This window comes from Vicugna pacos, chromosome 14 (assembly GCF_048564905.1).
Source record: "Vicugna pacos chromosome 14, VicPac4, whole genome shotgun sequence".
In the NCBI taxonomy this organism is placed as follows: Eukaryota; Metazoa; Chordata; class Mammalia; order Artiodactyla; family Camelidae; genus Vicugna; species Vicugna pacos.
In genome coordinates this window covers 12,164,658-12,189,438 of record NC_133000.1, presented here as the reverse complement: position 1 = coordinate 12,189,438, position 24,781 = coordinate 12,164,658, and the positions used below count along the sequence as shown (strand labels likewise).

The 24,781-nt window shown below is 38.6% G+C and overlaps 1 protein-coding gene and 1 long non-coding RNA gene across 4 annotated transcripts in view; one reads left to right on the top strand and one right to left on the bottom strand.

Annotated features, from left to right (window-relative positions):
- COG6 (component of oligomeric golgi complex 6) overlaps nt 1-10,306 on the bottom strand; it is a 62,117-nt gene extending 51,811 nt beyond the window's left edge. The window contains exons 1-4 of one of the 3 annotated variants that reach the window (XM_072976157.1): nt 10,048-10,306; nt 7,864-8,007; nt 6,352-6,423; nt 2,624-2,682 (exon numbers count right to left, since the gene is read on the bottom strand). In XM_072976157.1, coding sequence (XP_072832258.1) covers nt 2,624-2,682; nt 6,352-6,423; nt 7,864-8,007; nt 10,048-10,200 — 428 coding nt within the window. In that variant the 5' untranslated portion in view covers nt 10,201-10,306. Of the gene's footprint in view, nt 1-2,623; nt 2,683-6,351; nt 6,424-7,863; nt 8,008-9,396; nt 9,485-9,783; nt 9,831-10,047 lie in introns of those variants that run through there. The other 2 variants (XM_072976159.1, XM_072976158.1) reach the window with 2 other exon arrangements.
- Nucleotides 10,307-10,330: 24 nt separating this feature from the next.
- On the top strand, nt 10,331-21,806 carry LOC107034151 (uncharacterized). Its single transcript, XR_012079955.1, has 3 exons — nt 10,331-10,531; nt 14,123-14,354; nt 19,155-21,806. It is a non-coding gene; the product is annotated as an uncharacterized lncRNA (long non-coding RNA).
- Nucleotides 21,807-24,781: the final 2,975 nt, after the last annotated feature.

Genomic DNA, 24,781 nt, shown 5'->3' with positions numbered 1-24,781 from the left:
CACTTACCAAATTATTATGTTTAAGAATGGAAATAATATCTGATAATTTATGAAACTGAGGTTGGCTCATTCATAAGAAAAAATATGCTGCCACCATTAAACAAACATGACTTTTCTAAATAAGAGGTATAGGAAAATGCACATGAAATACTACATAAGTACAGTAAAATATAACTATGCACACATACTAACTCTGGGAGAAAATATACCAGATTGTTAATAGTGGCTGTCTGGGTGGTGAAGTCATGTCTGATTGCAACTGTCTTCCTTAAATTTTACATCCATGAATGGATGTGATGCTCCCCTGCCTTCTCTTAACCTTTTATCAGGCAAGGAAAGAATATATATCACATATGCTCTATATTTTGACATGTATATTTGTACAAAATAAATAGTATATTTTTATGTTACCAATTTCAAAACCTAAATTTAAGTAGTTTATAACAAATAACACAATTATAATAAAAACCATTAAAAATAAAATAGTAAGAAAAAATAAGACCGTAAATAACACAGCTGAGGAAAGCTATTGCAATTAAGCGCAGAACAGCCTAAGCTTCGCGGCCACCGAAGCCAACGTGGAACGAGATGCGCTACACAGCTTTGTCTAATCAAAGGGGAGGAAGCTGGAGGGTTCTGCTCCTTGAGGTTTGTCAGACAGCGTGTTCAGCCTCCTACACAAATCACTTCATCACCACAGCAACCCTGTGACATCGTTTATTCAGATAGTTCATTTTTTCAGATGTGATAACGGAGACTAAGAGAGGTTAAGAAATGTAACTTGTATAAAATTAAAAATTTAATGAGCTCTTACCTAAGATTTAGACTAGAATTCAGCTCTCCAAGGCCTACATTCTTTCCACTCTAACACACTACACCTCAAAAACAAACAGAAACATTCACCAGAAGCTGTATTTTCCTGAGCACAGAGAAATGTGAACTGCGGGCCTTTATAAGAGACAATAAAATACTGATCAGAGCTTTCAGTGGTATTAAAAGACATGAAGGCATGTTCATTTGGATACAGTCTTTCCTAGCCATCAGTGAAACTCAACTTCTGACCACCAATTAAGTATTAAGGGGAAATGTTAAGCTGCAGTTCTCTGGAGACAATTCTACAACCAACTTTACCTATTAGAGCATTAGCTATCAAAATGACCTCCTTCTTAATCCAGCTGGAAAAGATATTCATATCCCTTATACATTTGTCTGAATATCATGTTATCCAAATAAGCCTATAGAATTTCTATTTCTAAAGCTAATTGCTTGTTTAACTAAGTTTCTTGTTAAAAAGAAAAGGTTAATTTTTAAAAATGGAAAAACAGCTCTCTGCCAGTTCCCAGGAGACTGTGGTCATCATTTCTGCTATGTAATTTTTCTAAAATACACCCACACAAATGTTCACTTGGCACATCCCGTCTACAGTTCTTCGGACACTAGAATGTCATAAATGCTCGCTTCCCAAAAACACACCAGGCCAAAACACTTTCACAGGCTTACTAAAATGATGAACATAAACAACCTTGCTTAAATAGTTTTGAGAATATATGGAAAATAGAAGCACATTGTTCTAATATTGCCTCCCGTAGACATTCATCAGAGTCTGACACATGTTACAAGCTCCAATACAATGCCTATTTTTCAGTTTTCATTTTATGTTCCTTTCCTGACATTAGAATAGTTATATTTCATATTCATTCACTCAAAATTATGTATTGAATCTACAATGTGTTAAGCACTGGAGACACAAAAAGAGAGCAAGAAATTGTCACTGTTCTCAACGAGCTCACCATTTAGTAGGAAAAGAGAGTCAATCAAACCGACAATCAGTTACAAGAGACTGCACTACATACACACTACAGCAAAGAGGGCAACGGATTTAACTCAGACCAGAAAGGGTTTGAATAAACACAGGACTGGTGATGGTGATCTGTTACTCTCATGGTTTTAGTCACAATTTTCAACTGGGTCCATACGTGCTTTTCTGGTCAGCCATCAATAACTCAAGACAAAAATTCATGTTGTGGGTCTTTAACTGGGAATTTATTTTTCAGGAATTTTTCTTTCAAAAAATTTATTGTTGTACTAAGAACATTCTAATTTTATGCTAAAGGCACATGCTTATTTCTGAATACAGAACTTCAGCCTCTGCCTCTCCTCATCGAGTTGGCTGTCCTGATCTTTCCACATCAGCTTAGTCTGCAGCTTCCCTCACCACGGTCCACCCACTGATGGGAGAGATCTGTGTGGCGATGAAATGGTTCTGTATCTTGACTGTAGCAGGGTGCATAATCATAGGTTAAAAAATAAAAGACTGGGGGGAAAATTACTAAAAATTTGAAAAACCCATATTTTAAAAAGCAATCATTTTTTAATTCTGTAGCAAACAAACACACCACCACTTCCAAAGAGGGATAATCTCTCAACCCCAATTATCAACATTCCTAAACTTCTGTTTTATGCTTATTTTACTCTTGGAGAACAGCTTAGAACCCTGTATGTTATATATGTTGTATCATTTTTTAAAATATTTTTCATTATTTTAACTTTGGAGCTATCTATAATTTTCTTTTCAAGTAATCTCCAAATTAGTGAAGAGTTGATTATGTAAAGAAAAACTTACCTTTCAGCTTGAAGCTTAGTGGTTTTTACTATTAAATCTTGAGTCTGCTCCTTTGCAGCCTAAAATTATAAACATATCTAAATCAGCGTATTTCAATTTTATTATACTTCAGAAACTACTTCCACTTACTTGAGTTCAGGCTACAGCAAATGAGATCACACTCTAGAACTCAAATGTGTATAAAAGGCCCAAGTAGTTGAAATAGACGTGTCGAGGCTCATACATTACCTTTATTAAGAGGAACACACTCAGAATTCTCAGTATACACGTAATGCCAAGGCTTACAAGAAAAGAAAAAGGTATCACGATGCTGAGGAAAGAATTTAACAGTTCCTGATGCCTTTCAGTGAAACAGAAGCACTGCCAGAGCCCGCTAAGGATGAAGAACAGGACTTCAGTTACGGACATGCTGAGCTGGATGCTCTGAATCCTCCTAATGAAGTCGTGAGTCAAGTCACTGATACGCTGGTGTGGAACTCAACAGAAATACCCAAGGCGGAGATAAACATTTCAGTTAGAATACACCAGAAAAACCATCACCTAGGGTTTCTTCTGGTGAAGATTAGAGACAGCCCCATCTAAAGGACACTGGGCTGTTTCTGACCAAGTCACAATAAGCAATCCTCCCTACCCCAAGCCAGAGCTTAAAGGATCAGGAGCGAAAACTTGATGGAGAGGTTATTTTATCCAAAGATTAGGAAAATGTTTATAAAGTGAACTGCAACAAATTACAAGGATAGCCATGAGGTTCTCTCTCAAAGATGTGAACTGGGAATACTACAAAAATAAGGCAGTTAGTAACGAGAGGAGAAACAAGCAAGTGGTTGTGAGGCAGGCAGAGACACAGAGTCCATGCCTTGAAGGAGCATGAAGTGAGTCAGAAGTGTGTATAAATAAACCCAGTAGTAAGCGGAAACCACGAAGCAGACACAAACACACCAAGTGGAGGATCGGTATTTTAAAGAGGAGATGCCAGAGCAAATACGTGTAGATCACTGTCATGCTGGAACACTACAACGAAGAGCCATGCTTCTGCTACCTTCTGCTGCTAATGTTTCCAGGCTGCCTCAGATCTAGAACACCACCATCCGCCCCCTCCGCCCCACCGCCCCACCGCGGTTCTGGATTCTGCCTAATCCTCCAAACTCCCAGATTTTCAATAAAATTTGTCTTATTGCTTCATACACATCCCATCGATAAGACAGCCCCACCCCCATATCTAGTGAAGCTATTTAGAGTCTGTGTCCTTTCCAAACAAATTATGTACCTAGCAAATACTGGATGTTTTCAAGAAAATAGATTTGAAGCTGTATCTTCAGCAGACCACTAACTTTCAAGAAACAGCACTGAACATGATGGCTCCCGTGTTACTCTCCTAAAATTATTATTAAGTCCAGTAACTTCTTCTAATCTTATCCTTCCTAATGTCACTTTGCTTTAAAGATCCACTTCCACCCTTATCATTGCCTTGTATAATTTTTTAACTATAGCATTTCCTCAATTCTAAAAGATATTTAATTTTAATATTGGTGAAAAAAAAGAATGCTTCATGAAATTAGTATCAATAAATGTTTGCTGGCTTCTTTTTACTGTCAGTCATTATTAAATTGAAGGTGTATGCTACAAACAACGCTATTAATCACTGTAACATGATACTTGAGTACAATGTTATGTGGTAAGATTTCTGCATATTTCCTGATTCTTAGTTTATAAATTGTAGTAATGATTACCAAATAATGTTTAATATTAGTGAAGATTATTATCCTAAAACAATCTTCAATTTATCTTAAATGTTAAAGACAAGTATTTCTCATTAAATAATAAACATATACCTCTAAATGAAATTTATCCAAGCAAAACCACAGCCAAAAGGATAAACTATAGTATTTTAAAAAAATCACTGATTAAATTTCTAAATGTATCTCATTATGAAAACTTGTAAAATTTCCCTAATCCAAAGTATTTTAGAAAATATTAACTAAGTCCTTATAACATCCAATAATGAAAAAAGTAGGGGAAGATAGTCCACAAAATACTTTTGTTTTTAAGTCAATAAATTTAAAATATTATTCTAGAGTTGATAGTATGAGTGAGTACAATTAAGATTCCATTAACATGATACCCAAATAAATTAGTGCCAGTGGGTAAATAAAACTTTAAAAATCATGGATCTAATCCCTACTACTCTAAGAATCAAAAATGAATGTAAACAATAGGCACTGCAAAATATTTTTAAACATTCAATTACACAGCTGTGAGGGAATCCTGCACGTGATAAAAATGTTCTACATCTTGATGATAGGGGTTGTTGCATGGCTGTATACAACTGTCAAAGTGCGCTGACTTGTACACTTCAAATGGATGCAGTCTATTATTACACATAAATTATTCCCTAATAAGGTTGATATAAAAATATAAAAAAGAACCATGCCGTTATAGGGGAAAAATAGGATGGGGGGATGCAAAGAAAATACAGAGGACAAAACAGAAGATGACACTCTGTGATTTAAAATACCTAGGAACTGTTTTGAAAACAGTAAGAAGAATAAAACTATTCTGATCTTTTTACACTTAAAAATAGGTATCATGAAGAGAATTAAAATATAATCAAGATAAAAATGAGAAAACAAGAGGTGCTACCACTAAAAACAGAGGAAACAGTAATGCAATATAACACAAGAGACAACATGCATATTACAACGTAGGTACAAAAGTACAGTATAGAAAACATTACAGAGTGTAGTTTGAGAAAAGGCATTAATTCTGAAAGCTAGAAGATGAGAAATGGAAATAAAGAAAAAGTTGAAGAAAATCAATAGTCAAAATCATTTATTAAGCAACAAAAGCAGTATGTGCAAAAAAATGTGAAATGGCAATAACTGACAAAGATACATGATTATTTAAGCATTGTATAATTAACAAAGATCCAAAGGCTGGACAATAAATATGCCAGTAATGTCTGATACATTAGTGAGAATAAGAAGTTAGAGAAGACTAGGATAGCTAAAATTTTAGAGAAACAGGAAATTGACTAGTTCTACAGACAGACAAAAGTAGCTTATGATTGATCTACAGAATATTATAGATTAATGATTCTTCCTAGAATCACTGTAGCTGTCAACAGTTCCAAGAGAATCTTGGGGTATAAGTTTGAGACAAAAATGCAAAGGCGGCAGACATAATCATGACTGACTCAGGAGGAATCTATTCTATTTATCCCAAAATTACATGAATGAGCATAATTAGGTCAAATGCTAACTCTGCAGCCAAACTACAGGCTTAGAACTGCTTTAATGAATAGACCTAAATTTACACACATTTTCCTCAGATGGTTTTTAGGCTAAGCATAAATCATATTTAAGCTGGGTCTTTACTGGGCATAGCTTTAGTTTGGAATTATTCCTAAGGTTTTCTACTAAGGAATTCATTTCTGATGGACTTGTGAAATATTATGGGATTGAAAGGTTTGTCAAAATTCTACAGTTATCTCTATACCGGCAAAATCAAAATATGAAGGCTTCTGAAGTTAACTGCACAGTATTAGTAAACCAAACATTCAAAAACAAGGACAAAGACATAGTTTAAAAAAAAATAGGCATAATATTCCATAATCTTCCTAGAGGGCCCATAATATATTAGATATCCATACATTTTGTAGATCTATCTAGCAATTTCTAAAAGCTTACTCTGTATAGGAACTATGCTAAAATCCAGCCATTATACAGTACCTGGAGGCGACTTGTCATGTCTTGACAACAGTTGCTCATTGCTTGAACATCTTCATTTATGCTTTCAAGCTCCTGAAAAGGAAAAGAGTAACATCAAGCATTATATATACAGAAATTCCTCTTCTCTTAAACCAATTTCTTATTTTTGTCCCATGATTCTTCTTTTTTTGCCAAAACATGACAAAAGATCCTATACTTAAGACTGAAAATGGTAACAAGAATATCAAGAAAAGATGTTAAAAAAAAAAAACCTAGTATATTCTTTTTAGAGGGTCTGACAATAGGAAAATGACAAAAGCTTTATGAATATGAGTAACTGACATTCAGAAATTCTCATGCTATGAATTTATCCAAAGAAATCAATCAGACTAGTGTGTAACAATATATGTAAGAGGATGATCAACAGAGTTGCCTAAAACAAATGGAAAATGTGAAACATTTCCAACCACACAATGGAAATCAGTGCATACATTGATGATAATGTCTCTGTGCGTGTGTATTAGCACAGAAAGATGTCTACATAAGATTAAAAAAGGGTTATAAAACAATACATATAATCCTGCACCACTGAGAACTCATGGACTTCTATATGTTTGATGTGTCTCAGTCCACTGCAGTTATTCTTACTGATGCTTGAATCATCCTATCTTTGGCCAGTGGAAGCCTCTTAAGTTAGCTCCAGAGTCCTTCTGAGGCTTCCCAGTAGTCTTACATGGCTCCTTTGTTTTGGTGCTTCCTTTCAGTGGGAAATGTGTTTAGAAAGTGCAATTTACACGTGCTCATCACTATCTCTCCCTATTTTTATGAACACTACCAAACCTTTCAACTTTCTAGATTATTAGCCTTCAGCCAATGAAATCTTACTAAACTGCTAAAAGTAATCTGTGTTTATTAAGCATTCTTGGAACCATGTATGACACTTTTATGCAACTCACACAGAAGTATCAACTACGTAATATTACTCTGTAATATTAACATAATTAACAAAACATTGCATAGTAAATAAATAAAATATAAGATAAATAAAATTCATTTTCCCCTAAGGTGAGTAGACTGCTCACTCAAGTATAATGAATCATTATTCATTAACTGAAGTAACTGATCTTAATCTGAAAATTTCATGATTTGGGATGCAGTAAAGTAACTCAATCCTAATCAATCTCCAATGGAGAAGGGGTTATCCAAGGGAGGTTTATTCAATGAGGGACTATTTCTAGTGGAAAATCACTAAAAGAAATTTTGTTTGTTTGTTTGTTTAAAAAGCTTAAATTCCTAAAAGAATATCCTGGAACAAATGTTACAGCTTTCTAAGAAGCAATGTTAGTGGAGGTTACAGATTCAGAAATCACACTAATGCAAAGAAAAATCTAGATGTTGCTGAAGTAGTTAAATTTTCTATTTGAAATGATACAAGAATAGCAAACATATCAACCTAATTCATAAAGATCCTTAGCCCAGAACCAGGCATACAGTAAGCTCTCAATAAATACTAAATGACAAGAGTTTACATACTTCCTTTACTTCCTTGAAAATGCTTACAAACTCTTCATTGATGGATAAACTTCTGCGTTCAATATCTCCACGTAAATTTCTTCGAGTCCGCAAACTATTTTCAACGAAAAAGGTTGAAAGTGCTTTGAGAGCTTCCAACATTTCCTATATAATTGATAATAAAAGAACATTATTGGAACCAATTTTCAAATGTTTTTCTAATCTCAAGCAAAAATTTACTAAAATCATTTCCAAAAAATTTGTTTTCCACTAGACAATCTAAAAAATACCAGATGACTTTCACATTACTGAACAGTAAACTTATTTCTGAAACACAATAAGGACATACTTGTGTATTGTGGCATATATACAAGGTTATTCATTGCAGAATTGTTTGGAATTGCAAAGATTAGAAATAACCTTAACGTATAAATAAAAAGGAGTGGTTAAAGACATTAGGATATATCCATTGGAAAAAAGTGGAAATTCTTTCTGTACTCACATACTAAGCTTCAAGGTATGGTAAGTGAAATAATAAAGTACAGAAACCATTATAATATCAACTGTTGGAAAAGGACTATATGCATGCATAAACTCTCTCTGGAAGTATATATATAAAAAATAAGTACCACTGGTAATGACCAGGCTAGGACAGAGTAACTGGGACCAGAACTTAGACTTGAGAGAGGAAGGCCTCTGTGAGGTGACTTCTGAACTGAGATATGACTGGTAGGAAAGAGCCACCCATGGGGGCAAAGCCTTTCACAGGCAGAGGGAACAGTGAGTACAAAGACCCTAAAGCACCAGAAAGAAGGCCAGTGTAACTAAAGCTATGGGAAACTACTAGAGTTTTTAAGCAAAGGAGTATTGTAATATGCTTTATACCTTTAAAAGTTTACTCCAATTTAGTGAGAAGAATGGATGGTAGAGGAGGGCAAGGAAGGAAGCAGAGAGGAAATAACTAAAATAACCCAAGCAAGATCTGACAGTGGCTTAGACCAAGACGGCAGCATTGCAGATAAAAAGACAGGGAGATATTCCAAAAAACTGCTTTTCAAGGTGGAGCCTATAGGACAAGTTAATGGATTGGATGTGGGATGTGAAAAAAATGACAGGAATAAAAAATTACTCAAAAGCTTCCTGCTTGATGGGTAAAGGGTGATGTTCCTTACTAACAGAGGGGCAGAACTAGTCTGGAGAAAAATCAAGAGCTCTGGCCGTGTTAAATCTTTATGATGTTGATCAGGTATCCAATTGGAGGTGTCATATAGACAACTGATAGTACAAATGTGGAGTTCAGCTGAGGTTACTGGTAATATCCCCAATTGAGAAATTTAACATAAGCTTAGAGAAGTTAAGGGACTTACTCAAATCTTAATGCGCCCATTTGGTGGTTATATCTAAATAAGTGCCCCAGAGCCCGTCTTTTTTACTCACTACATTATAATATTTTTACATTCAATTTCTTACTGACGGTCTATTTGCAGTTACCTACAAAATTATCTGTAAAACTCTCACTTCTAAATATATATTTTTTCCTTTATGTCACAATACCTAGCGACTCATTGAAGAGATAACCAGCCATCACCCTAGCTGGAACGGCCCATCTAAGTTTCAGGAGGTACTTGGGAGCGAATGTGGATAGTTTACCTTGTAAAAAAACACAGCATGAGCCCATACATACATTCTAGCCTGTGCTTAGCTAACAACAAAAACTAGTAGGTATTTCATTTGAGCCATGAGCAGCGGCAGCCCTTTAGCGCTGCAAATTAGTTGTTTTCACCTGTCCCTGGAAAGGCTCAGTGAAGCCTAGCCCTGCCCTCCGGGTCCTCCCGAACGCACCCCATTCGTGCTGCCTTATCTTGTAGCTTGCTCCTTCGCACGGGTTTTTTATCCCGCCCGGGGCCCTCTCTCCCGCTCCCTGCTGACGCCCCTGAACACCTGCGGGGGCAGGGGGCTCCACCATTCGCCTTCCGGATCCAGACCCTTCAAGGAATTGTTTTAATTAAACAGGGGTACCAACCAGGAAACCTCTTCGCTTTTCCAGGGGCTCTTCGGCCTACCCCTTCCCAAACACCCCCACCCCCAACCCCCGGCGGCTCTGGGGTCCTCTCCGCGGTGGGGACAAGGGAGTGGGTACCGGACAGACGCCGCCCCGGGCCTGGCTCAGCCCACGGGACCCTCGGCCCCGTCAGCCCCGCTCACCTTGTCGTTGTCCAGCCGCGTGTCCAGAATCTTACGCAGCTTCCGCGACAGCGGGTTGTTGGTCTGCGCTGAGGTCCCGCCGGCCCCATTGTTGAGGCCGTTGGCAGGCCCGGTCGCGGGCACGGCGACCACCTCTCCACCGCCCTCGGCCATCGCGCCGCGCGCCCCGCCCCCGGCTCGGAGCCGGCCACCTCAGCCCGGGACGCGGACGCGCCGGCAGCGCGAGTGGCGCGCGTGCGCACACCCGCCGCGCATGCGCCCTCGGGAGGCTCTGCCCGGAAGACGCCCGCTCAGCCAGGCTCGTAGGAGCGATGGGAGTCGGTGGAAGCGGGCGGCGGAGCAGGGCCCTCGGCTGGGAGGAGGAGGCTGACGCGAGCCTGTGCGAAGTGGGCTGAAATTCAAGTCCCGTTTGGAGGAGTTTGGGGATTATGGTTTAGGACATTGAGGACTTCGGAATCCTGAACCGTGAAAGTCTGAGCTGGGCGTAAGTAAGATACCCCGAGACCTGTGCCTGAACTTAGACGTTCAGTAAAAGTTAATTCTAGTTAAGTTCACTTTAGAGTCCAAGGCAGCTGTTGCCAGCTCTGAAGATTTAAATGCAGATGTGGAAAGAATTCCAAAATATAGTTTGTGAAAAAAGTAAGGCGCATTATAGTGCGTATGGTGTGGTTACTTGTGTGTATGACCGAAATACGTGTAAATTCAGGCTTTTTTTTGTCCTGGATGGCGTTCCAGTGGAAGGAAGTCTTCCACTTTTCATTTTACAAACGGATTGAAATTTTCTAATCTTACCCATGTGTTACTGAATCTATTAACGGAAGTTATTAAGGTAGGGTAATTATGGCCCACTTTTCTGCGTTTGTTTTGTACTTCACTGAATTTGCAATTGTAAAAAAGGAAATAAAATAATTTGAAAATCAAAATGATATGTAGTAGTATGAAGACAGGGAAATTATTGTAAAATTGAAACATTCAAAGCAATTTTTTTTTTAGTTTTTTGGAGGGGTTGGTAATTAGGTTTATTTGTTTGTTTGTTTGTTTGTTTGTAGAGGCGGTTCTGGGGATAGAACCCAGGACCTTGTGCATTTTAAGCATGTGCTCTACACTTGAGCTTTATTTTTATGTTTTTTAATGTTCACTTACCATTTTTATAAGGCTAACTATAAATTATAAGCTAAGGGCTTAAAATCAATATTTTTCAACAGTTCAAGTCAGTTTTTTTCCCACAGTTAAAATAAATGTTCAGGTAAGCCTCATCAGAGACCTGTGTTTTATATATGTATATAATTACATATGTATAAATATAATATTTTATTTGTATAACAATTCTTACTGAAGGTAAGGTTTTCTTTTAGTGAAAATGTAAAATGTATTTATGTATACTGAACTTCATAATATACTAGAACAGTGAAAGAATTAAAATATCTGACCAAGATATTTTAATTTAACGGCAGAATACATGCATGTAAAAGAGAAAGCGTTTTTACGTAACTACAGAAGAACCAGACTGAAGTGTGAAATGTGGACATTCTTACCTTCCAAATAGCAGCTGAAAGGAGGGCCTCCTCTATTTCCCCTTTATCCCTTTTGGATGGTTATTTATGTTTTCCTGCTCTTTGGCCTCTGGAATCAGTAGAAGTCCCATCATACTGACTTCATCAAAATATATATGGCATTTATTAAAGCCTTGTCTGGAGAATCATAGAATAGAATGTTAAGCCTCTACATTTTTCACTATATTAGTAATAATAAATGCTGTTACTTAGCATGCAGGTTAATTGAGAGTCAGACTAGTGCTGGATGCTTTTAATACACTATTATTGTCACAACTACCTTGCAACACAGGGATCATGACCATGTGATCATGTCATTAGTATTGTGTTTATGACGAGTAATCCAAGGCTAAGAAATCTTTCCAAGGATATATGGCCAACCCCAAGTCACATAGTTACCAGCTAAGTTGGCATTAGTTATCAGACTGTATTACTGCTTCCTCGGTTTTCATTTTGAGTTTTATACACCTCACACTTGGAATGTAGGCAAACCCTTTTGCAGCTAAACTGTCAAATGTGTTCTATGTTGGTGTTGCATTGACACAGTTTACTACCTTTACATTGACACCAGCCTTATTTTTCTAAAACAGATATGATCCTATTACTTTTTTGCTTTAAAAGCCATGATGACAACTATTGAATAAAGTAACTTTTCAGTATGGTGTACACACACTTCATAAACAGACCTTCATGATCAGGTCTCAGATTATCATTCTAGTCTTATTTCTGGGCACTTGCTTGTGATCACAACACTCAAGCCACCTGTATTTTCTGGGCCACAAATACATCACAAACTCTAAGTCTCCAAACGTTGGCTTCTACAAGCCACTCTTCCAGGAATGTCTGCTCCTAGGGAAGTGGTGAAATCCTATTTGCCCTTCGGGCTGCACTCAAATATCAGTTCTCGTCTGTGCCTTCACACAGCTCCTCGTCTGTCCTTGGGCAGAGCTGATTGATCCCTGATGCAAATTCCGTAGCAGTTAATACATACCACCTTTTACAGCTTGTGTCATGTGATTATTTAAAAAATTTATTTACATATTTGTTGTCCCCCTCCCCAGATTCTTAAGCACATGGATGATGGGGACTATGTCACTCATCTTTGCCTTCCTAGTTTCCAACACAGTATCTTGCACAACATATGTGCTTACTAAAGGCTTCCTGAATAGAAGCAATGAAATGAAGTTTTATGGCTTTATAAGTTAGAGTTCTTAATTGCAATTTATAGGAGCTGACTGCGGATGATTTAAATAGAAATTTATTTAACAAGAGGATTCAGGGTATGTCTCAGAATTAATAGCAAAGAAGAAGGAACACACTTGGAAGAGAGACTGAAACGAAGGAAGCTGGGGACAGATAGCCATCACCAAAATCACTCCAGAGGGACAGATAGCCATCACCAAAATCACTCCAGAGAGCAGCTCCTCGTGGAGCCCATTGTCCTTATTGCCGAAGCCTGGATCCACAGGCCACTTCAGCCACACTTCTGACCCTGGTTGTAAGGTGCCTCCATGGTCCAACGCCAGTGCCTTCTGGAGACCATGCTGTTTAAAACCCTACCACCTCCTGAGGCGATCTCCCCTGTCTGTGCTTCGTGTATCACTTTCTCTTGATTAAAAATCTAGGACAGATGCTGTTTATTGGCAGAGCTTAGATAACAGATTGTGCCCACTGTCAGGGGAGCTGAGAAAGTGGACAATTACTTGAATATAGAATGAGAATTCCTATACCATGCAACCCACACTCCCACCAATAAATAGATAGGTAGATAGATATTTAGATAGATAGACAGACAGACAGGCAGACAGATAGATAAATGGCAGTTGTCCACCACAGTGTACACCTTCAGTTACATAATATCAACATGTACTTTTCTACCCATTCTTAATGGTTCAAAAATAATTTCCCTAATAGAATGCAGTGTATTTACCACATAACCAAAATCGCACTTACTTTATCCTCTAAGGAACAAGCAGAAATCTAATCATTTTTTTTTCCTACTTGGCGCAAAGTCCAATTTCCACTAGTTTTATCGTAGCCTTTCCTCAATATCATGTAACTTATGGACAAAACTGTAAAGAAACCACCAACAACCCATTTCTGTATAAAGCGGCATTCAAGGGAGGAAAGACAGAATGGAACACAGGGTTATGTCACATTTTTAATTTCCACAACTGTCACAAAGCTGTTGTTGGAATGCATGATTTCTGTCCTTTCTATGATCCTTTTGTCTTCAGCCAATACATCAGCTGATGAAAGTTCCTTATCTGGTGAGGTGACCCAAAAGAACATAGACCTTTGATAGTTCTGGCTATATGAAGTTCCTATATTTTCCTCTTAATTTTGCTGCAGGACATGAAAATCCCAGGAAATACTCAGATGATTATCTAGTTTCTGTCCTGTGCCTTTCTGACTGGCCTCTTACTCTGTAGCAAAAATCCAACTTCCCCTTTGTTCAGGGTCAGGAGCAGTCACTCTGCAAACCACATAAATAACTCTCCTTTTTTAATCTGTTTGTGCAGTGTCACAAGTTCAACAGGACCCCTCATCATCCAATTCATGGGACCGCTGTTGCTGCTCCTGATATAAGTTCTCTTTCTGAGGCCCTGACACCTTTAATCACAAGACCTAGACTCTGCAGTTCCATGTGTCTGTGCGCTTTCAGAAGACAGTAGGGGTTTAAGCAACACAGAGTTCCGGAGGCAGCATCGGCAGGGGTGCCAGACTTCTGGAGACAAAGCAAAATTTTTACAAGTGAGTCATTTGTTGAGAGGTGCCCACCCACCCGGCTGTCTTCCCAGATCAGACTGTGGGAGAAACAGGACCAATACCAACCTCTAGTTTCAAGAACAGCGTGCACCTAAACTCAGGTGTTGTCGTCTGGTTGCTGCAGGAGTGGCTCATTAATAGCTTCTATCACTATTTTGTTATTGCTTCTTCTTAATGGAATATGTAATAAGACTAATGGATTCCGTCAGGATTACAATACCTCTTTCACCGTAAAGCGATTTCCTAGGGAAGAAGCAATGTTGTGTGCAAAATTACGGTGGTAAATAATGTGTTTGGTAGGTCAATGGCTGACAGAAAAAGAAGGCTAATACAGGTAGGATTCTAGTTCAGTAGAAGACAGTATTTCCCAGCATGAGAGGGAAGGAATCTAATTGTTCAGTGGCTGGAGAATGTGCTGGAAGCTCAGGCTTGGCTGCAGCTGGCAGACTGGGCACTCAGCAGTGGTGGTAGCCCAGTAAAAGGAAGTCCATGTTTTGAGTCTATGTCCTTGTCACCATTTGACTTCATTCACGGGCCAGTGAGCAAAGGGGTGTTTAGGAAGGATGACTGACATCCACGGAGTTGGTCACTTTGTTCAGCTGATGCTTAGGGACTGTGTGGCCCTCCAAAGCCTTGCCATGAATAGGCCTGATCGCTCAGAGTGACCACAGCTGATAATCTGATGAATTTTTAGTTATTGCGTCTTATAGGCTGCCCACATCGATCCCTTATTACTGGCCAGTTTTACTGTCTTCAGCGCCAGTCAGACCAGAGAGTAAATCCTGGATTCCCCCCATCATTTCTTGACAATTAGTTATATTGGACAGATCAAAGAATCTCTGTGAAAACTGGAGAATCAAGCTCAGGAGATAGAAACAAAGGAAAGCCACGTTGCCAGAACTGTGGTCCAAATTACTCCCCAGGACCAGTTTGTTGAGCTCACTGGCCTCCAGGCTGAGCCGTGGATTCCGCAGCTGATGGCGTGCGTTGCTCTGACCTCTGGCCACCTTGGCTCCAATGCCCCTGGAAACTGATAGGCCACAAACACCACTTCCCAGGAAAACTCCCAGCAGCACCAGTTTCTTTGTGTCTTTGAATCCTGTTCCTATGCTTGTATGCCTGGCTAGTTGATCCTAAAGCACATCCCATGCTCTCGTTTCTAGAAAAGCTGAGAAATTGAGTATGAAACTTTGAGCTTTCATTTTTCCTTGTCAGTTTCTCCGTAGAAGTCCTTGTAACATGTGCTGTCTTTCTCACGCATTCCCCTCAGGGTCTTTGAAGTAGTGAGCCCATGTTTCTTATCTCTGTTTAATCAGGACACCCTGAAGCCCTTCCTTTGTACCTTCTATGATCTGCTGTACTGCCTAGTCCTCAAGTTTTAGGTGTTGAGGCTTCTCACGTGGAAATATTTCCTGATTTCTCTCTTTTCTTTGAAACCTCATGAATTTTAAAAGCTGCCTCAAGTTTCTCTTTTTTTTTTTTAATTCAGACGTATTTTCTGCGATAGATCTCATCTTTCTGTGTGTCCTTAAAATTCTCTGGTTTTAAGGTTTCATTACTGAAACCTTTAGCGGTCATGAATGGAGTGATTTTAAACCTTTTAGCAATAAGATGATTTCAAACCTTCTTAAAATGAAATCTGCAGAATGAGTAACAGTGTGGTCAGTCTGACCGAAGCCTGGGTAAGGCCTGAAGCCCTTTCTTTGCTGAGTACACCTTCCCTGTCACCTCTGCAGCCTCCCCTTGGCTGCCTGTACCAGTTGGAACCTTGGGTTGCAAAGTAACAGACATGGTAGTTTGTTAGGGTGGATATGGGACATCGTGCACCCCAACTAGGCAATTTATGAAGGGGTTATGGTAAGAGTTGTGTCATAAGTTATAGTAAAGAAACAAAATGACCAAGAAGTAACTAGATGAAACTGTTTTCAAGAAAAGGCAAAGGACTGAAAAGCCTCCTTTCTACATGAAGAGGGTTGGTGTATTAGTAGGTAGCTCAGGTAGAATTATTCTGGAAGCTGCCCCTACTTCTAGCTTCCTGTCCGGAATCTCTAACCACAGCCTGAAATTTTTTGAGTAAAGAGATGATAAATGACTTAGCAACTCCAGGAAGATGTAAAAGGCAGCACAGAGAAAATAACGATAAAATCAAATCCTTGCAGTCAATATTTTCATACCAATTTGGAACTTTAGGGGCAAATCTAGGTGACCGCAGCTGCAGGAAATAAATCAGAAAGAAAATGGGAAATTTGAACAGTGTATAATTGTCTGAAAAATACAAGTTGTTTTGTTTTTAAATCTAACGTGAACTTGTAACTTAAAAATGTTTTTTGTGTGATTTTAATTTAAAAAGATTTAATATTATTTGGTAAGTTTTTAACAAAATTTATGAGTTTAGATTTGAATCATCAAATCTTTGTTAGGTTTTTAAGTATCATTTGAGTACTTAAGAATATTTTGTGTGTTTGATTTGTAATTCTACCTTCTTATCTGTTTGAAGTCCTTTACAAAACCTGTTACTTATTTTACATTAAAAGTTTTAGATACATAAATCACGCTTACAAAGATTTTTAAATAGTTAGACCATAATTTGCATTACTTTAATGAGATGTTTAAAATAATACATGAATTAAATTTGTAAGTTGTTATTAAATACTTGGGGAAATTTAATATCTTAAATTTAGAAACAAATTGAGTAATTAATAATCATGAGATTTGTCAGTAGATTTACTTGATACTTAAGTTGTCTCTTCAACTTAAAATCAAAATTTTAATATGTTAACTATTAATGAAAATGAATGTGATGTAAACACACAAAAGCTATCTTTACAACCTTATTTTTAAAAAAAACCCTCAATTATCAAATGATAATTCTCCAAAAAGATACTGATATGTTGAAACCACAGGTAAAGTGCCCTGGTCTTGGAGTCAGAAAACCTGGTTTGAATCGCAGCTCTGCCACCCGGGGCAACTCCCATTTTGCCTCCACTCATTCCTCCCCGCTATCTAACCTCCCCCAGGACAGTGGGAAGGAAAGTTGACTGAGTTGGAATTCAGCAAATGATGCTATGAGCTCTCAGAAGGTGCTGACTTTTGCTCCTTGGCACAGATGCAGTGAGTCTCTTAAGAGTGAAGAGGAGGAAAATCCAGGTTAAAGAAGAAAGGAAGGAAGGAAAAATGGGAAGAAGGAAGGAAGAGAGGGAAGAAAGGAAAGGAAATGCTTATAAACGAAGAAAGAAAATGCTCCCCAGGAAATTTTTACTATGCACCAATTTGGGGAGTCTCTAATCCAGTGGTTTTTTAAAGTGTTTCCTCAACCAGGAACTTCAGCGTCACCTGGAAACTTGTTGGAAATACAGCATCTCCAGCCCCGCCGTAGGCCCGCTGAATGGGAAATCCTGAGGATGAGGCCCAGCACTGTGTTTTAACAAGCCCTCCAGGGGATTCTGACAGTCACTAAAGTTTGTGTCTTGCTGCCCTGGCCGAAAGCATGTTTGTTTTTCAGTAAAGGCACATCCACATATGACAGGCCCCAAAGAGAAGTGTCATCTCTCTGGAGGTTTTGTTGCTCTTTCTCTGGTTCTCACAACACCAGGAAGAGTGGACAAAACTAAATTGTACTCTGGTTATTGCATACATACCTCATCAGTTTCCTAACTTACAGTAAAATATGTTTGAGGTGAATACATGTGTTACTTATCTGTACACCTCACAGCAAAAATTAGTGTAATGCCTTATACAGTCAGTAAACATTTGTTAATGAACAAAATAAACTGTCCTCTTATAAAAATCAAGTTTTCTGTTTGGAAGTTACAAAGGCATCCAGGTCAGATGATGGCTCTTTAATTACTGTCTGTGGGCACATGTTCATCTAATATTGCAAATATGATGTGTGTGTTTACAGCTAAGTGGAAGTTAACTTTCACAATCAAGGTAAACAAGAAAAATTAAGTATTCTACTAATTTCAGGTCAACAGCATCCTTTTCCTATACTAAGGAATCTTCCAAACAGAAAAGTTGATTTTTATAAGAGAACAGTTTATTAGTTCAGTCCCAGGTTCTTAAAACATACTCGGTAAATCGTGACTGATGATGATTATGTTGATATCAGGGTTATCATGTCTTTTGATAAAGACCTCACTGGGAGGGTGGGGTATAGCATGTGCTCAGCATACGCAAGGTCCTGGGTTCAATCCCCAGTACCTCCATTTAAAAAAAAAAAAGTCACTGGGAAATTTTATGTCATTCCTGACAACCTAAAACACACTTATGCTGGTCAGAAATTGGAAAACCAGAAAAAGTACATTACGTGTTATTACTGAAACATGATGAATTTTGAAAATGCTAAGAAAGACCATAAAATCAAACAGAGGCAGCCAAGAGCAATTTCTTTCATGACCACAGACCTATAGGGCTCAGTTCATCAATATTAGAATTGTATGTGTGTAGCTCAATGGTTGTTAAGCTGCTTCTCTACAAACTACAAATTAATATTAATGAGAAATTCAGTGGCATTCAGCAGCAGCGTTCTGTCACTGTGCTAGAGTAATCATTGATTTTAATTTAAAATATTAATGCAATGCAGTTTTTTGTCAGCTTAAAGCTACAATTGCACAGAAACAGCAAGTCCTAAGTCAGTGAGACTCTATTATAGGAGATTTGAAAGCAAAACTGTCAACAGTGACTGGTTAGTAAGAAATGAACTGCTCTCCAGCAATTGGCCTATGATTATGAATGATTACATCCTTCCTAATGAATAACTGACCCCTGGGGTTATTTGCTTTGCAGTTTTGGACCAATCTGTTTAAAGAGCTGAAGGGCTGCCTGGTGTCAGAGGTGGAATGGTTCATTCTGAACAAGAAATTCAATCATGAGGCCGAGGAACAGAGCCACCCAAACCAGCTGGCACTTTGTGCCAGAGGAGAGAAGAGCCAATAGAAGAACTTGGGAAGGCATGAGAGCAGATGAGCAGCAACCTTTGTGAAGAAGCAGCATCTCGGTGTGAGAGGCCTGATGGGACGTTGACGAGTGTTACGGACCCAGCCCTACTTTTTACGACTGAAGGAGCAAAAACAGCGTGTTCTAGTGATCTCAGAGTAGAGAAAAAAGACTTTTCTTAAAGGGAAGCTCTTTAATCAAGGTATGATGCCAAAGCCTAATTAGCAGAAACCAGACTCAGTCTCTCTTCAGGACCTCAGACCAAAAACTGTATCAGATGAATGACAATATACAAGGAGAGATCCTCTCTCCTTTTTCTTGCCTAACTCCAGGCTGCTGCTTGGTGTCTTGTTTCTAAAGCCTATTTCCTATTTCTTAGGGTAAAGGATAAGCCCTGTTATTAATTTTGTTATTAACACTAAAAGGCTTATAAATCACCTGCCTCTGATAGGAAATCAACATCAGAATAATTTCTGGTGAAGTATATGTCTGGATATTTTGCCATGCCTGACACAAAGTTATGATGATGGAGTTTGAAGTGAAAATTTCTTTTGAAGTCATTGAATTGGTGTTCCTCATTCCCACTTAACTTTATAAAGCAACATACACATTTGTAAATTTTATTTTTTCATAAAGAAAAAAATGAAAATGCCATAAAATGCCATTGGCTTTAATTCTACATGTTAATTAAACTTGATTTCTGAAGCAATAGATGTCAATTTACAGGGTGATTTTTCTTAAAAAATAAAAAGCAAACAATTATTTGTTGACATTATGCTATCCTTCAAAAGGTAAGGGCTAAGTTAAATTCAGTATAACAAAGGAACACCTAGTTAATTGCCTGTAACGCCATATAAGCGATAATATTAATGATGTAATAATGAGATTTTTCCCCAGCAGAGATAGGAAGATAAGATGTAGGTATTGAACAGAAAAATAAATGCATGTTATTGAGCCTAATATTTCTATTTGCTTCCAGTAGGTACAAACAATATACTCTGAAAAGCCTTATGTTTAATTCAAAGAAAGTACTGTTTCTCCAAATATTCAAATGTGATGAAAAGTGAAACTATTAACACTATTTCTACCTTTAAAATGCTGTATTTACAAAAAGCTTTGTATGTTTGTATAATATTTTGAATGTCCATGCACTATATGGAGCATGGATTATTACATTGGCAAAAATGCTACATTACGTGTATTTTGGGAACAAGATAGAGTAGAAATATTAAAATTAATAAGAATGAGAATATTAATATGAACATGTTTTACACATCTCTATAAATTTTCATTTTATATACATGAATGATTAAATACACATTATGCATTTATAAATGGTAATATAAATAGAAAAATAACCACGGGCAGAAGGGGGAATGCATTGAAAAAGAGGCTTCACAAAATGACGACAGTGTATGTACTTATTTACATAAAATTATAAATGTGTGGGTAGAAAAATTAGACGTAAAAATTCCAACAGCAGCTATTGACTTATAGAAAGTCCATGACAAATTGTCCATGAAAAATATTAGAGTTTAAAGGCTATAAATTATATTATATAATGGATAAAAGCAAACAGTGAAACAAGAAAGAGAAACCAGAGACATTTGTGTATAGATGATTATACTTGCCTGTTTAACAAGGAGACGATATGAAAGGATACAGACTGGCCCGTTAACAATGGGTACCCCAGGAGACAAGGAAGCCAGGCGAGTGTTAGCATTTCCTTTACACATCTGTGTATTATTTCACTTATGTAAACATGCACTAGCAATTTTTTCACATTTAAATCTTTTGTTGAAATAAAACAGAAAACTACACATATCCTGAGTGTTCAGGTCAATAAATTATCACAGCCCTGGAACCACCGCACAGATGAAGAAAAAACAAGCACTAGCAACTCAGAAGGCTCCCTCAGGCCCCCCCTCAAGTCAGTGCTTCCAGGGCCTCTTTTGACCTCTAGCTCCATAGACTAGTTTCATCCGTTTTTCAACTTTTTGTAAATGAAACTATATATTTTCTATATCTGGATGCAATCATTTAACCTTAGATTTGTAAGATTCATCCATGTTGTTTTATGGAACAGTGCATTCCTTTTCTTTCAGTTTTGAATACACTGTAATTTACTTATACACCGTTGATGGGCACTTAAATTTTTCACAATCTTGTGATAGTACAAATAATATGAATACTGCCACAGAACTTCCTGTCCATGTTTTTGCTGGTCACACACACTATTCCTTTAGGTATACATCAGGGTTCTTTTTGCAGTGAGCGACCTTGAGGGATGAAGCAATATTCTGGGCAAAGAGTAGGCTCACTGCTATAAAACAGCAGGTTCCCCGAGTTCGGTATTTCTTCCTTATTACAGCCCACTGCACGTGCAGGGGCCATCTGGGCCCTCTGTGTTGCTCCCCTGGGACTTCGGGGGAAAAGGGACAAAATAAAAATGATTTTCACACTGCTTCCTGTGCCATGAGTAATAAAATCCTTTGTCTCTGATCCAAGCCTCTTTTGTCTTCTGCCAGCGTCTGTGAAATAGGAACAGGCTAACTGATTAGCTTGTCATATGGTTAAAATCAAATCCCACTCCGACACCCATCACATCCAATACGTTTATGTTTCTCACAAACGTGACCACAGCAAAGACATCAAAGTCAGGAAAATAACTTTGAGAATGTACTGGCTGTGTAAATGTCCTGGCTCTTTGTGTTGCCAGCAGCACCACCACGTCCTCTGAGGACATCCACCTGTACAGGGAGTAGAGGTGAGAATTTTCTAGCGGGGGAGAATTCGGAAGACCTGCCCGGCGCTGGCGCGGAGGCGGCGCTGGCGCGGAGGCAGCGTGATCCGGCTGCACGCATCGCGGCTTCCGCACCCCGTGCACCCTACATCGTGGCGTCGGCCACTGCGCGCCAGGGCAGCCGCTCCGGTTCTGGCTCCGGCTCGGCTCCTCAACCCTCCGGGACCCCGTGGGACCCGGCGGCCCCTGGCGCGGACGTGGAGGGCGCCCTCTACAGGCTGGGGCGCCAGACAGGCCAGCACAGGATGCGCAGCTGAGTGCTTGCGACCAGGGTATCCGGGCTGCGCGGGCGGCCAGTGCCTGCCCTCCTGACGGCCGCTGAGTGCACTCTGAAGTCCCTGCTGGTCCCTTATGCCACCGCTGGGCTTGGAGCTGCCGGATGCGGGGAGGAGGCGCAGACGCTGGAGGGAGGGGGGAAGGAAGCCCCACAGAGCCCAACCAGCCTAGGGACAGTGGACAGAGGTGACCGCAGACACCCTACCCCCCAACCACAGAAGCCTTGGGCAGACTGTCGTGGACTGTCCCAGACGCCACTGGCACCCCAGTTGTTTACTCTCCTCCTAAACCTGTCCTGGCCCTTTGGCCACACGCTGAATCGTGATAAATTATTTGCTGATCTTGAAAAAAAAAAATCCTCAGAGCCCATTTAAGTTTCACCAAAGATCACCAAAGACATAGTTCAGAATCACAGGATGTCTTTATTTGTCACGTGTCTTTATTCTTCAGTCTGGGACAGTTTCTCAACCTTTCTTAATGTTTATGACTCTGACACTTGTGAAGATCCTGGCCAGTCACTTTATAGAATGTCCCTCAGTTTCACTTTCTTTGATTTTCCTGACGATGAGATTCACTATGAGTTACTGATGGGAACATCACTGTGCTTGATGCTGTGTTGTTATTGCATCTTACCAGGTGGTACAGAATTTTAATTTGTCCAGTGACTGGTGATGTTCACTTTGATCTTTTGATTAAGGTGATGCCTGCCAGAATTCTTCACTGTAAATTATGCCTTTCTCATTTCTGTTTAATAAACGTTTCATGGAAAGTCATTTGCAACTATGTAAATATCCCATTTTTCATCAAACAAGTTTAAAATTTGTTTGTTTAGGACTCATAGTTTCCTATTTTATTCAGAGTCATGATCCATTTTCATTATTATTTATTTTTTATGCTCCAATTGTCTCAGACTTGGCCAGAGGGAGGCTTTCCAGACTGGCTTCTGTGTCCTTTTGGTACAATTACATCATTGAGTATTTGTTTTCTTCCTGTCATAATAATATGTTCCAGGTTTATCCCATGCTTTTTCCTGCCTACAGAGATATCTACATATCCATCTATATATATATCGAAAACCACAAGTTTACATCGATCCTTCCATTTCCAGTCAACACCGCAGGATTTATTTTGTTTTCTTCCTTCCTGTGAAAATAACTCCCTCTCAAACAGTAAGCAACTTGGTTTCTGTTAGCCTTAGTATATTTGTTCAATCCCCTCTATGTAACCTAACAGAAACTGGGCAAAGGATCTGGACAGAAAATTCACAAAAGAGAATATTTAATTGTCAATAAACATAACGAAAAGGCGCTCAACATGATTAATAATCAGAAAAAAACAAATTAAAACACAATGAAGTTTCATTGCACACTCGAATGTGGGTGAGCGTGGAGAGTATAAGGTCACATTCCCCTAGTCAAGTATCAATTAGTACACGGACTTTGGAGAAGATTTTGGAATTCTTTACAAAACTTGATAGAGCAATCCCACTGTGGAAGGACATCCAAAGAGAATGTCTGCGACATATGAACAGGAAATCAGTAGTAACATTCTTTGTAATGGATTACACTGGAAACTAAAAGTTCATCAACTGAATACATGAATAAATTGTGGAATATTCATACAAATAAATATTATACAGTAATGAGCACATACAGTAATGATCATGAAGTAGAAGTTTTAATTTTAGACCCTAACACGTAGCTTTTAGCTGTTTTCTGTCCTGAGTGGCTTGTACCTCCAGTCTTACGTGCTATGTCGGTTTCCTTCTAGCCTCATGTCTTATTATGCAGCAGGTTAAAGGATCTAATGTAATTATTTACATTAAGGGTTACGTCTCTAATGACAACTTACTATGTTACTTTCTAAGAGATAATTGCATTTTGAATAGAGAACACCCTTTTAATTCAGAAGAAGGGTGGTCAGCAGTGGAATTTCTGAAATCAGCCCCAGGTTGATAAGGCAAACGTTTCTTCTAGAAAGCTCTCAAAGCAATACTTTCTTTTGATATGAATCTTGACAGGTTCTTTAAATCAGAGGCTGCAAACTGGCATATGTAAGCCAAACTGGGACCACACACATCTCACTGAGCCAGCCCAGAATTTTAACTAAAGCTAAGCCAAAACTTAAAGACTGGTTTCATATAAAAATTCAAATTGCCAGCTTTTCTTGAATTAAAAAAAAAAAAGAAAAAGATGTTTATCAATACTGTCCTTGAATTTCCTCAAGGCAACACTTGCTCGAAACAAAACAGTTCTGTCCCTTTAAACATGCCACGCGCTTCCTGTTTGCCACAATCCATGCCTCTCTCCTGTTCCCCTGCAAATACTGAGGCTAAATGTCAGTTACCACTTAACATCAAGTACCATTTTTCCTATAGTAGAAAAATACCAGTTTTTGT